General features: G+C 44.4%; 1 protein-coding gene across 13 annotated transcripts in view; it reads right to left on the reverse strand.

Annotated features, from left to right (window-relative positions):
- smap1 (small ArfGAP 1) overlaps nucleotides 1–15387 on the reverse strand; it is a 59726-nt gene that overhangs the window by 21126 nt on the left and 23213 nt on the right. For 4 of the 13 annotated variants that reach the window (XM_036984688.2, XM_090240075.1, XM_090240081.1 and 1 more), the window contains exon 5: nucleotides 4671–4739. In XM_036984688.2, the coding sequence (XP_036840583.2) occupies nucleotides 4671–4739 (69 nt within the window). Of the gene's footprint in view, nucleotides 1–4670; nucleotides 4740–6196; nucleotides 6266–15387 lie in introns of all 13 variants that reach the window. The other 9 variants (XM_036984654.2, XM_036984668.2, XM_036984674.2 and 6 more) reach the window with 3 other exon arrangements.

The raw sequence follows: 15387 nt of genomic DNA on the forward strand, positions 1-15387 counted from the left end.
CTATCCTTCCATCCCCTCCCTCCCTATCCTTCCATCCCCTCCCTCCCTATCCATTCATCCCCTCCCTCCCTCCCTCCCTCCCTATCCTTCCATCCCTATCCTTCCTTCCCCCCTACCCTTCCATCCCTATCCTTCCTTCCATCCCTATCCTTCCATCCCCTCCCTCCCTATCCTTCCTTCCATCCCCTCCCTCCCTATCCATCCATCCCCTCCCTCCCTCCCTATCCTTCCATCCATCCATCCCCTCCCTCCCTCCCTATCCTTCCATCCATCCATCCCCTCCCTCCCTATCCTTCCATCCCCTCCCTCCCTCCCTCCCTATCCGTCCATCCCCTCCCTCCCCTCCCTCCCTATCCGTCCATCCCCTCCCTCCCTATCCGTCCATCCCCTCCCTCCCTATCCGTCCATCCATCCATCCCCTCCCTCCCTATCCTTCCATCCCCTCCCTCCCTCCCTCCCTATCCGTCCATCCCCTCCCTCCCTCCCTCCCTATCCGTCCATCCCCTCCCTCCCCTCCCTCCCTATCCGTCCATCCCCTCCCTCCCTATCCGTCCATCCCCTCCCTCCCTATCCGTCCATCCCCTCTTCTCTCTATCCGTCCATCCCCTCTTCTCTCTATCCTTCCATCCCCTCTTCTCTCTATCCTTCCATCCCCTCCCTCCCTATCCTTCCATCCCCTCCCTCCCTATCCTTCCATCCCCTCCCTCCCTATCCTTCCATTCCCTCCCTCCCTATCCTTCCATTCCCTCCCTCCCTATCCTTCCATTCCCTCCCTCCTTCTATACCCTTGCTGGATTGTTGTATAACCGGATTCAGTGTGTGGGAGTGCGGAAGATTAGTGTGTGCAACCATTTAGAGAGAGAGTGAGTGTGTGTGGTATTTTTATTTCTCAGTTGAGGGGAGGAGAGAGACAGAGCGAGGGAGGGAGAGAGAGAGAGAGCGAGGGAGCGAGAGAGAGCGAGGGAGCGAGAGAGAGCGAGGGAGGGAGAGACAGAGCGAGGGACAGAGCGAGAGACAGAGCGAGAGACAGAGCGAGAGAGAGCGAGAGACAGAGCGAGAGACAGAGCGAGAGACAGAGCGAGAGACAGAGCGAGAGACAGAGCGAGAGACAGAGCGAGAGACAGAGCGAGAGACAGAGCGAGAGACAGAGGGAGAGAAAGAGCGAGGGAGAGACAGAGCGAGGGAGAGACAGAGCGAGGGAGAGACAGAGCGAGGGAGAGACAGAGCGAGGGAGAGACAGAGCGAGGGAGAGACAGAGCGAGGGAGAGACAAAGCGAGGGAGAGACAAAGCGAGGGAGAGACAGAGCAAGGGAGCGAGAGACAGAGCAAGGGAGCGAGAGACAGAACAAGGGAGCGAGAGACAGAGCAAGGGAGCGAGAGACAGAGCAAGGGAGCGAGAGACAGAGCGAGGGAGCGAGAGACAGAGCGAGGGAGCGAGAGACAGAGCGAGGGAGCGAGAGACAGAGCGAGGGAGCGAGAGACAGAGCGAGGGAGCGAGAGACAGAGCGAGGGAGCGAGAGACAGAGCGAGGGAGCGAGAGACAGAGCGAGGGAGCGAGAGACAGAGCGAGGGAGCGAAAGAGAGTGAAGGGAGCGAAAGAGAGGAGAGCGCGAGGGAGCGAGAGAGGAGAGCGCGAGGGAGCGAGAGAGAGGAGAGCGCGAGGGAGCGAGAGAGAGGAGAGCGCGAGGGAGCGAGAGAGAGGAGAGCGCGAGAGAGCGCGAGGGAGCGAGAGAGAGGAGAGCGCGAGGGAGCGAGAGAGAGGAGAGCGCGAGGGAGCGAGAGAGAGGAGAGCGCGAGGGAGCGAGAGAGAGGAGAGCGCGAGGGAGCGAGAGAGAGGAGAGCGCGAGGGAGCGAGAGAGCGCGAGGGAGCGAGAGAGAGCGCGAGGGAGCGAGAGAGCACGAGAAAGAGCGAGGGAGCGAGAGCACAAGAAAGAGCGAGGGAGCGAGAGCACAAGAAAGAGCGAGGGAGCGAGAGCACAAGAAAGAGCGAGGGAGTGAGAGACAGCACGAGAAAGAGCGAGGGAGCGAGAGAGACAGGAGCGAGAGAGAGCGCGAGGGAGCGAGAGAGAGCAAGGGAGCGAGAGACAGAGCAAGGGAGGGAGAGACAGAGCAAGAGACAGAGCAAGAGAGCGAGAGACAGAGCGAGGGAGCGAAAGAGAGCGAAGGGAGCGAGAGAGACAGGAGCGAGAGAGACAGGAGCGAGAGAGAGCGCGAGGGAGCGAGAGAGAGCAAGGGAGCGAGAGACAGAGCAAGGGAGCGAGAGACAGAGCAAGGGAGGGAGAGACAGAGCAAGAGAGCGAGAGACAGAGCGAGGGAGCGAAAGAGAGCGAAGGGAGCGAGAGAGAGGAGAGCGCGAGGGAGCGAGAGAGAGCGCGAGGGAGCGAGAGAGAGCGCGAGGGAGCGAGAGAGAGCGCGAGGGAGCGAGAGAGAGCGCGAGGGAGCGAGAGAGAGCGCGAGGGAGCGAGAGGGAGCGCGAGGGAGCGAGAGGGAGCGAGAGAGAGCGAGAAAGAGCGAGGGAGCGAGAGCACAAGAAAGAGCGAGAGAGCGAGAGCACAAGAAAGAGCGAGGGAGCGAGAGATAGCACGAGAAAGAGCGAGGGTGCGAGAGAGACAGGAGCGAGAGAGAGCGAGAGAGAGCGAGAGAGAACGAGAGAGAGCGAGAGAGCACGAGAAAGAGCGAGGGAGTGAGAGCACGAGAAAGAGCGAGGGAGCGAGAGCACAAGAAAGAGCGAGGGAGCGAGAGCACAAGAAAGAGCGAGGGAGCGAGCACACAAGAAAGAGCGAGGGAGCGAGAGCACAAGAAAGAGCGAGGGAGCGAGAGACAGCACGAGAAAGAGCGAGGGAGCGAGAGACAGCACGAGAAAGAGCGAGCGCGCGAGAGAGACAGGAGCGCGCGAGAGAGACAGGAGCGCGCGAGAGAGACAGGAGCGCGCGAGAGAGACAGGAGCGCGCGAGAGAGACAGGAGCGCGCGAGAGAGACAGGAGCGCGCGAGAGAGACAGGAGCGCGCGAGAGAGACAGGAGCGCGCGAGAGAGACAGGAGCGCGCGAGAGAGACAGGAGTGAGAGACAGGAGCGAGAGAGAGAGACAGGAGAGAGAGAGGCAGGAGCGTGCGAGAGAGACAGGAGAGAGAGAGGCAGGAGCGCGCGAGAGAGACAGGAGAGAGAGAGGCAGGAGCACAGGAGCGAGAGAGACAGGAGCGATAGAGACAGGAGCGATAGAGACAGGAGCGATAGAGACAGGAGCGCACGCGCGCGACAGACAGGATTAACAATCTTTCAGCGTATTAACACACACACACCCTTGAGCGCATATATAAAGTATACAAAAAGAGACACACAAGCACACGCATGCACACACACAAACATTTGTCTACAATGTCCTCAAACACACAACTATCTCCTTGACACTGGGTCCCATTGACAGCTGGAGCCCAGCTGATAAGCAGAAGTGAGGAACAGAGAAGCAAGTGAACTGCAAGTACACAACACGGCTTCCCCATACACACATCACATAGACTGACACTCCCAGTGGTCATCGCACAGTCTGACAGACATGCACACACACGCACGAGAGAACACACACACACACACACACACACACACACACCTCAATCAATCTGCACTCAGACTGCAGGTCAGCACAGAGGGCACATTCCTCTGCTTTCTGATTCCCAGCATGCTTTGCCTTGAGTCTGGGGCTCTGACGGGATCGTGTGGGGTCAGAAAACGACACACTCGCCGGGTCCCTCACTGTGGCATCATTAAAAGTGTTCAAATAGAACTGTGGCTAACTGGTGTGTGTTCAGTAAAACTACTGGATCACTCAGTGAGTACTTTTGGTAGGATTTGGATCCCTGTGTCTGAAGTAAGAGGAGTGAATGTTCCATGAGAGTAGTTTATGTTCAGTTAAGACTATGAGTAGTGTTCAGGCTTTGTTCAGTGTGTGTTGAGTAGTGGATGTTCAGCAACAGAACTAAGGAATGTTCCGTGTGTGTTCAGTATAGCCTTGGTACAGTACACAAGGGTCTTCGTGGCTGCGTTATTCCCTCTGGGCAGCCAGCCCCATCATCACTGTATAAACCCAGACACACTACCCTATTCCACAGGCCAAGGAATTATTCACATAACTAACCATTACCCAGAATACTCACACACACTGGCCACTAGAGCTGCATTTTTCACCAAGTCCTAAAGCCACTCAGAAATCAATAAGCTCCACAAGGACGTGCACACGTACATTACCTACAATGACCCCAAACTACTGTGACAGAACATGCATAATGAGCACATGCTCACACGCACTGTAAATGTCATATCACCACAACCCCCTCTAGCATGGCTTTTCTCCTTAAGTCTCTATACATCTATCCCACTTTCTCCCTCCTGCTTCATCTTACCTTCTCAGAGGAGCTTGGTCTGTTCACTTTCTCCCTCCTGCTTCATCTTACCTTCTCAGAGGAGCTTGGTCTGTTCACTTTCTCCCTCTCCCTCCCGCTTCATCTTACCTTCTCAGAGGAGCTTGGTCTGTTCACTTTCTCCCTCTCCCTCCTGCTTCATCTTACCTTCTCAGAGGAGCTTGGTCTGTTCACTTTCTCCCTCCTGCTTCATCTTACCTTCTCAGAGGAGCTTGGTCTGTTCACTTTCTCCCTCTCCCTCCTGCTTCATCTTACCTTCTCAGAGGAGCTTGGTCTGTTCACTTTCTCCGGGTCCTTTTCTCTCTTCTTCTTCTCTCGTTCCTTCTATCAACAAAGAGACACTGGAGGTTAGGTCAGCAACGTCAAGGCATACAAGATGACAGCTGGAAGGGGAACATGCAGCGGGCACATGCAGTCTAACAAAATAGACACAAAACAAATTAAACAGGGTTTGAAAAAAACGCCCTAAAAATAGGTTTGACCCCCTATCCATTATGACAGTTCCAGACGCACAGCAAGACTGATTCAGCTGCGCTCACACAGACGCACAGCACAGCAAGACTGATTCAGCTGCGCTCACACAGACGCACAGCAAGACTGATTCAGCTGCGCTCACACAGACGTACAGCACAGCAAGACTGATTCAGCTGCGCTCACACAGACGCACAGCAAGACTGATTCAGCTGCGCTCACACAGATGCACAGCACAGCAAGACTGATTCCGCTGTGCTCACACAGACGCACAGCACAGCAAGACTGATTCCGCTGTGCTCACACAGACGCACAGCAAGACTGATTCCGCTGTGCTCACACAGACGCACAGCACAGCAAGACTGATTCAGCTGCGCTCACACAGACGCACGTAGAAAGTCATGACATCTTCTCTTTCCACCGACCTCTTGTGGAACAATTTAGTGTCATTATGAGCAATCAACATCTCATATGGAGTTATTGTCACGTCTCTTGGTAATACAAGCTTGCTGGTTGTCTGTGGGGCGTCAGTGTGCTTAGTGAGGGGAAGTGGGCTGGTGCCTTGGTGCTCTACCAGCCTCCATCATTCAGCCATTCAACCTCTTTACCACAGGATTGATTCAGGATAGAGATATCTCCCGTCATCCCTAACACACACACACACACACACAATTTGTGTACATGAGGGGAAAGTAATGTATGTGATTAAGGGGCTATTGGAAAACCATTAGAAGAAAGAGCACCACAGCACAGCAGAGCCCAGCACACACAAAGGACCAGCACACACAAAGGACCAGCACACACAAAGGACCAGCACGCACAAAGGACCAGCACACACAAAGGACCAGCACGCACAAAGGACCAGCACGCACAAAGGACCAGCACGCACAAAGGACCAGCACACACAAAGGACCAGCACACACAAAGGACCAGCACACACAAAGGACCAGCACACACAAAGGACCAGCACACACAAAGGACCAGCACACACAAAGGACCAGCACACACAAAGGACCAGCACACACAAAGGACCAGCACACACAAAGGACCAGCACGCACAAAGGACCAGCACACACAAAGGACCAGCACACACAAAGGACCAGCACACACAAAGGACCAGCACACACAAAGGACCAGCACACACAAAGGACCAGCACGCACAAAGGACCAGCACACACAAAGGACCAGCACACACAAAGGACCAGCACACACAAAGGACCAGCACACACAAAGGACCAGCACGCACAAAGGACCAGCACACAGAAACAGCTTTTAACAACACCGGGTGCCACGACGGCAAAACATCAGACCTCCTGTCTGTTCTTCTCAGCAGCCTGTGAGGCGGGAGAGGTAGAGAAGGCAGCGGCATCAGAAGACTTCTGCCCGGGAGAAAGATCGAGGGAAGGAGAGAGAAAAAAGGGATGGGGTAGAGAGAGTGGTTAGAGGCACGACAGGGAGAGAAAGAAACAAAGAAGAAAGGAGGTTGGCAGAGGACACGAGAAGGGAAAACAGAGGGAGTGGGGAGGGAGAGATGAAAAGAGGAGGGTTAGTTGACATCCAGTAGTGGATGCTGGCGTGTTTTTACTACCCAGCCTAGTAGAGTCGGAGGAAGAGACAGTCAGCACATTCACCAGAAGGTCACACACACTCCCATAAGATATAGAAGCAGATGAAAACTCATATGGTGAATGATTTGAGCAATCACACACACGCCTTAGGCTAGAACAATCCTGTGTGTGTGTGTGTGTGTGTTTGAAACGACAAAGGCCTTTTCTGCGTGGGCCAAGTCAAGTGGCTGTACTTGATCACATGAGTGACAGCCCTACTCAACCCTGACCTCCCTAAGAGACAAAAGAGCCATAGAGAGAGACAGAAAGGGAGAGCGAGCACCTCAAACCCTCTCTACTATTTACTGCCCACTAGGCTTCTCCTAGCTTCTCTTGTCCAAACTCAGTAGGTCAGGGACTAACTGAAGGTGCACTGATAGCACATCAACACAGTGGAGCAAAACTAAGCTATCCAATCTCCCTCGCCAGACCATCCCTGCATACAGTGCTGTTTAGGCTGATAGCAAAATGCCACTAGCGTTCGTTGGCAATCAGCGTCTGGAGGTAGGCAGAGTTTGAGTTCAGAGAAAGCAAGAGAGAGCGTGCATCATTTTCCAAATCTGTGCCCCCCCCTTCTCTTTCCTCCTCTTCCGCTCTCTAAACTACCTGAGGGGAGAACACACGCGGAGCAAGTCTATCTAAAGTGAGTTTAGCAATTTCCTTCTCAGTTATTCATCAAACCAGCCTCTCTCACACCTCTGGATAAAAAGTAAAGTAAAAAAAAAAAAAAACATTCAGGGGATTTTCTTGAGTGAGATTTCTGTTCCATTGTTTTTTTCTTCTCTTACTTTGATACTGAGAACAGAGACCGAGAAGCAGAAACAGCAATAACAGGCACATTTAGGATTTTGAGAGAGAGAGGAGTAGATGATAGACAGAAAGAGAGAGGAGAGAGAAGAGAGAGGAGTAGATGATAGACAGAAAGAGAGAGGAGAGAGAGGGGAGTAGATGATAGACAGAAAGAGAGAGAAGAGAGAGAGAAGAGAGAGAGAGGAGTAGATGAGAGAGAAGAGAGAGAGAAAAGAGAGAGAGAGAGAGAGGAGTAGATGATAGACAGAAAGAGAACAGAAAGAGAGAGAACAGAGAGAAGAGCGAGAGAAGAGAGAGAACAGAGAAGAGAGAGAGAGAGGAGTAGATGATAGACAGAAAGAGAGAACAGAAAGAGAGAGAACAGAGAGAAGAGAGAGAGGAGAGAGAAGAGAGAGAGAACAGAGCTGGTGAAGGAGATTAAAAGGTGTTGGCATCAGAGGAAGGGCAGGGGTGTCGTGTTCGGGCTCGTACACACCAATAGCGTTTTCCGGCCGAGAGTGCCGGGTTCATCTCTACAGACACCCTGCTTGATGTGATTTTACCCAGCTACTTCAGCATCTCTCGAATTGTCTCAATGACATTTTCACTATATATTCGCTAGGGCCCTCAAACTCAATTCTGGACCCCTAAGCCAGTTCCACTGCATTTTCTTTATTATTGTTTCCCTCTAATCAGGGACTGATGGGTGCAACTACTGATCAGGTAGAACAGAAGAGCAGCAGGCTCCATGGAGTTGAATACCCCTGGCCGAGGGGATAGAGGCCAAGAGTTGATTTTGGGATTCGGCGCATCTCTTTCTCTATCTTGTACCAGTCTTTCACTTTCAACCCCCTTGTCACCATCTCTCTCTGGGTATTTGGAAACAATGATTGTCCCAGGAGTGTCAGGTAGTCTTAGACAGCGAGATTGTGAGGTCTTGTTGACTTCAGTGTTGTGTGCACACACACACACAGAGAGAGAGAGAGAGAGAGAGAGAGAGAGAGAGAGAGAGAGAGAGAGAGAGAGAGAGAGAGAGAAAGACACGAACAAAGACACACAGACAGTACTATGGCATTCATGGCAGAACAATGGGCTCATGCATGGACTGTTACATCAGATGTGTTCATACCCATAATGCATCATTGTTATCTGAGTGATGGATGTTGGACTAGACAAGGGCTCTATTCTGTCTTTCACACACTCACACACAATGTAAATTCACATATGCACAAATTAACACACACATACAGTACAAACCTTATACACAGGTGTCTACCCAACCAGAAATATTTTCAGAGCTCACACACACTCACTACGTGCCCACACCCGGCATCCGTGCAAAATGACGAGTTGTTTTTAATAATTCATTTACATATAAAAGGCAGTGTCTGTGTGGTTGGCAGAGACAGACCCTAGATCAGAGTACTCCTGCTGGCAGAGCCAGAGACAGACCCTAGATCAGAGTACTCCTGCTGGCAGAGCCTGAGAGTGAGAGACAGAGCGAGAGACAGAGCCAGAGAGAGGCGCGAGACAGAGAGAGGCGCGAGACAGAGAGAGGCGCGAGACAGAGAGAGGCGCGAGACAGAGAGAGGCGCGAGACAGAGAGAGGCGCGAGACAGAGAGTGGCGCGAGACAGAGAAAGGCGCGAGACAGAGAGAGGCGCGAGACAGAGAGAGACGCGAGACAGAGAGAGGCGCGAGACAGAGAGAGGCGCGAGACAGAGAGAGGCGAGAGACAGAGAGAGGCGAGAGACAGAGAGAGGCGAGAGACAGAGAAAGGCGCGAGACAGAGAAAGGCGCGAGACAGAGAGAGGCGCGAGACAGAGAGAGGCGCGAGACAGAGAGAGGCGCGAGACAGAGAGAGGCGCGAGACAGAGAAAGGCGCGAGACAGAGAAAGGCGCGAGACAGAGAAAGGTGCGAGACAGAGAAAGGCGCGAGACAGAGAGAGGCGCGAGACAGAGAGAGGCGCGAGACAGAGAGAGGCACGAGACAGAGAGAGAGATGTGAGAGTAGGAGTCTGCATACATCATGTGTGTCAGCAAGGCTATCAGGCTTATGCTAGGTAGCAGGTGTGAGTGGACAGGGGGAGAGGGTTAGGCCTCAGGTGGAAAATGGGCTTTAGACACTCAGTGATCTAAGAGATGTGTGGACACACACACACACGCACACACACATAGCTGGGAATGCATTTAACCCATATATACTTTTCTTCTGAGACCAATATAAAAGTGTTCATTTCGTCAACTAAGTGACAAAAATGTCAAACACCCATTTTTCAGTGGCAACTGACGAGACGATCTGAGTAAATAGACCCAGAAAAACTATAACTAAATGAAAATGACTTTTTACATTTGGGTTGATGAAAACGAGACGAGACTAAATGACCTCTGTGACTAACATCAGACGAGTAAGTAGACAGGACAAGAGTTTTTGGAGGGATTGAGACCTTTTCAGTGTTATCTGCAATCTGGCGGCAACAAATCATAGACGCAAATAAGGCACACGCCATGTGGTTAAAGCTCCCGGTAGAAAAGAGGCCGATGTTTGGAGCAACTTTACTTATCGAGTAGATTCAAACAAGACCAAATGCAACGTTTCCACAGAGGACAGCTTTTGCACCCACAAATTGACAGGATGGGGTGAGAAATACTATTATATGTACTGTTAGATTAATACATGACTACTAGCGGTGGTATTATATTTACTGTTAGATTAATACATGACTACTAGTGGTGGGTGGTATTATATTTACTGTTAGATTAATACATCACTACTAGTGGTGGGTGGTATTATATTTACTGTTAGATTAATACATGACTACTAGTGGTGGTATTATATTTACTGTTAGATTAATACATCACTACTAGTGGTGGGTGGTATTATATTTACTGTTAGATTAATACATGACTACTAGTGGTGGTATTATATTTACTGTTAGATTAATACATCACTACTAGTGGTGGGTGGTATTATATTTACTGTTAGATTAATACATGACTACTAGTGGTGGTATTATATTTACTGTTAGATTAATACATGACTACTAGCGGTGGTATTATATTTACTGTTAGATTAATACATCACTACTAGCGGTGGTATTATATTTACTGTTAGATTAATACATGACTACTAGTGGTGGTATTATATTTACTGTTAGATTAATACATCACTACTAGTGGTGGGTGGTATTATATTTACTGTTAGATTAATACATGACTACTAGTGGTGGTATTATATTTACTGTTAGATTAATACATCACTACTAGTGGTGGGTGGTATTATATTTACTGTTAGATTAATACATGACTACTAGTGGTGGTATTATATTTACTGTTAGATTAATACATGACTACTAGTGGTGGTTTTAAATTTACTGTTAGATTAATACATGACTACTAGCGGTGGTATTATATTTACTGTTAGATTAATACATCACTACTAGTGGTATTATATTTACTGTTAGATTAATACATGACTACTAGTGGTGGTATTATATTTACTGTTAGATTAATACATGACTACTAGTGGTGGTATTATATTTACTGTTAGATTAATACATCACTACTAGTGGTGGTATTATATTTGCTGTTAGATTAATACATGACTACTAGTGGTGGTATTATATTTACTGTTAGATTAATACATGACTACTAGCGGTGGTATTATATTTACTGTTAGATTAATACATGACTACTAGTGGTGGTATTATATTTACTGTTAGATTAATACATGACTACTAGTGGTGGTATTATATTTACTGTTAGATTAATACATCACTACTAGTGGTGGTATTATATTTACTGTTAGATTAATACATCACTACTAGTGGTGGTATTATATTTACTGTTAGATTAATACATGACTACTAGTGGTGGTATTATATTTACTGTTAGATTAATACATGACTACTAGTGGTGGTTTTAAATTTACTGTTAGATTAATTTATCACTACTAGTGGTGGGTGGTATTATATTTACTGTTAGATTAATACATGACTACTAGTGGTGGTATTATATTTACTGTTAGATTAATACATCACTACTAGTGGTGGGTGGTATTATATTTACTGTTAGATTAATACATCACTACTAGTGGTGGGTGGTATTATATTTACTGTTAGATTAATACATGACTACTAGTGGTGGTATTATATTTACTGTTAGATTAATACATCACTACAAGTGGTGGGTGGTATTATATTTACTGTTAGATTAATACATGACTACTAGTGGTGGTATTATATTTACTGTTAGATTAATACATGACTACTAGTGGTGGGTGGTATTATATTTACTGTTAGATTAATACATCACTACTAGTGGTGGTATTATATTTACTGTTAGATTAATACATGACTACTAGTGGTGGTATTATATTTACTGTTAGATTAATACATGACTACTAGTGGTGGTATTATATTTACTGTTAGATTAATACATGACTACTAGTGGTGGGTGGTAAAATATTTACTGTTAGATTAATACATCACTACTAGTGGTATTATATTTACTGTTAGATTAATACATGACTACTAGTGGTGGTATTATATTTACTGTTTGATTAATACATCACTACTAGTGGTGGGCGGTATTATATTTACTGTTAGATTAATACATGACTACTAGTGGTGGTATTATATTTACTGTTAGATTAATACATGACTACTAGTGGTGGTTTTATATTTACTGTTAGATTAATACATGACTACTAGTGGTGGTATTATATTTACTGTTAGATTAATACATGACTACTAGTGGTGGTATTATATTTACTGTTAGATTAATACATGACTACTAGTGGTGGTATTATATTTACTGTTAGATTAATACATGACTACTAGCGGTGGTATTATATTTACTGTTAGATTAATACATGACTACTAGTGGTGGTATTATATTTACTGTTAGATTAATACATGACTACTAGCGGTGGTATTATATTTACTGTTAGATTAATACATGACTACTAGCGGTGGTATTATATTTACTGTTAGATTAATACATGACTACTAGTGGTGGTATTATATTTACTGTTAGATTAATACATGACTACTAGCGGTGGTATTATATTTACTGTTAGATTAATACATGACTACTAGTGGTGGGTGGTATTATATTTACTGTTAGATTAATACATGACTACTAGTGGTGGTATTATATTTACTGTTAGATTAATACATCACTACTAGCGGTGGTATTATATTTACTGTTAGATTAATACATGACTACTAGTGGTGGTATTATATTTACTGTTAGATTAATACATGACTACTAGTGGTGGTATTATATTTACTGTTAGATTAATACATGACTACTAGTGGTGGTATTATATTTACTGTTAGATTAATACATCACTACTAGTGGTGGGTGGTATTATATTTACTGTTAGATTAATACATGACTACTAGTGGTGGGTGGTATTATATTTACTGTTAGATTAATACATGACTACTAGCGGTGGTATTATATTTACTGTTAGATTAATACATGACTACTAGTGGTGGTATTATAGTTACTGTTAGATTAATACATCACTACTAGTGGTGGTATTATATTTACTGTTAGATTAATACATGACTACTAGCGGTGGTATTATATTTACTGTTAGATTAATACATGACTACTAGTGGTGGTATTATATTTACTGTTAGATTAATACATGACTACTAGCGGTGGTATTATATTTACTGTTAGATTAATACATGACTACTAGTGGTGGTATTATATTTACTGTTAGATTAATACATGACTACTAGTGGTGGTATTATATTTACTGTTAGATTAATACATCACTACTAGTGGTGGTATTATATTTACTGTTAGATTAATACATCACTACTAGTGGTGGGTGGTATTATATTTACTGTTCGATTAATACATGACTACTAGTGGTGGGTGGTATTATATTTACTGTTTGATTAATACATGACTACTAGTGGTGGGTGGTATTATATTTACTGTTAGATTAATACATCACTACTAGTGGTGGGTGGTATTATATTTACTGTTCGATTAATACATGACTACTAGTGGTGGGTGGTATTATATTTACTGTTAGATTAATACATGACTACTAGTGGTGGTATTATATTTACTGTTAGATTAATACATGACTACTAGCGGTGGTATTATATTTACTGTTAGATTAATACATGACTACTAGTGGTGGGTGGTATTATATTTACTGTTAGATTAATACATGACTACTAGTGGTGGTATTATATTTACTGTTAGATTAATACATCACTACTAGCGGTGGTATTATATTTACTGTTAGATTAATACATGACTACTAGTGGTGGTATTATATTTACTGTTAGATTAATACATGACTACTAGTGGTGGTATTATATTTACTGTTAGATTAATACATGACTACTAGTGGTGGTATTATATTTACTGTTAGATTAATACATCACTACTAGTGGTGGGTGGTATTATATTTACTGTTAGATTAATACATGACTACTAGTGGTGGGTGGTATTATATTTACTGTTAGATTAATACATGACTACTAGCGGTGGTATTATATTTACTGTTAGATTAATACATGACTACTAGTGGTGGTATTATAGTTACTGTTAGATTAATACATCACTACTAGTGGTGGTATTATATTTACTGTTAGATTAATACATGACTACTAGCGGTGGTATTATATTTACTGTTAGATTAATACATGACTACTAGTGGTGGTATTATATTTACTGTTAGATTAATACATGACTACTAGTGGTGGTATTATATTTACTGTTAGATTAATACATGACTACTAGTGGTGGTATTATATTTACTGTTAGATTAATACATGACTACTAGCGGTGGTATTATATTTACTGTTAGATTAATACATGACTACTAGCGGTGGTATTATATTTACTGTTAGATTAATACATGACTACTAGCGGTGGTATTATATTTACTGTTAGATTAATACATGACTACTAGCGGTGGTATTATATTTACTGTTAGATTAATACATGACTACTAGTGGTGGTATTATATTTACTGTTAGATTAATACATGACTACTAGTAGTGGGTGGTATTATATTTACTGTTAGATTAATACATGACTACAAGTGGTGGGTGGTATTATATTTACTGTTAGATTAATACATGACTACTAGTGGTGGTATTATATTTACTGTTAGATTAATACATGACTACTAGCGGTGGTATTATATTTACTGTTAGATTAATACATGACTACTAGCGGTGGTATTATATTTACTGTTAGATTAATACATGACTACTAGTGGTGGTATTATATTTACTGTTAGATTAATACATGACAACTAGTGGTGGGTGGTATTATATTTACTGTTAGATTAATACATGACTACTAGTGGTGGGTGGTATTATATTTACTGTTAGATTAATACATCACTACTAGTGGTGGGTGGTATTATATTTACTGTTAGATTAATACATGACTACAAGTGGTGGTATTATATTTACTGTTAGATTAATACATCACTACTAGCGGTGGTATTATACTTACTGTTAGATTAATACATGACTACTAGTGGTGGTATTATAGTTACTGTTAGATTAATACATGACTAAAAGAGGTGGTATAATATTTACTGTTAGATTAATACATGACTACTAGTGGTGGGTGGTATTATATTTACTGTTAGATTAATACATGACTACTAGTGGTGGTATTATATTTATTGTTAGATTAATACATGACTACTAGTGGTGGTATAATATTTACTGTTAGATTAATACATCACTACTAGTGGTGGTATTATATTTACTGTTAGATTAATACATGACTACTAGTGGTGGTATTATATTTACTGTTAGATTAATACATGACTACTAGTGGTGGTATTATATTTACTGTTAGATTAATACATGACTACTAGTGGTGGTATTATATTTACTGTTAGATTAATACATGACTACTAGTGGTGGTATTATATTTACTGTTAGATTAATACATGACTACTAGTGGTGGGTGGTATTATATTTACTGTTAGATTAATACATCACTACTAGTGGTGGTATTATATTTACTGTTGGATTAATACATCACTACTAGTGGTGGTATTATATTTACTGTTGGATTAATACATCACTACTAGTGGTGGTATTA

Source organism: Oncorhynchus mykiss, chromosome 1 (assembly GCF_057628025.1).
Source record: "Oncorhynchus mykiss isolate SJ-2025 chromosome 1, ASM5762802v1, whole genome shotgun sequence".
NCBI lineage: Eukaryota > Metazoa > Chordata > Actinopteri > Salmoniformes > Salmonidae > Oncorhynchus > Oncorhynchus mykiss.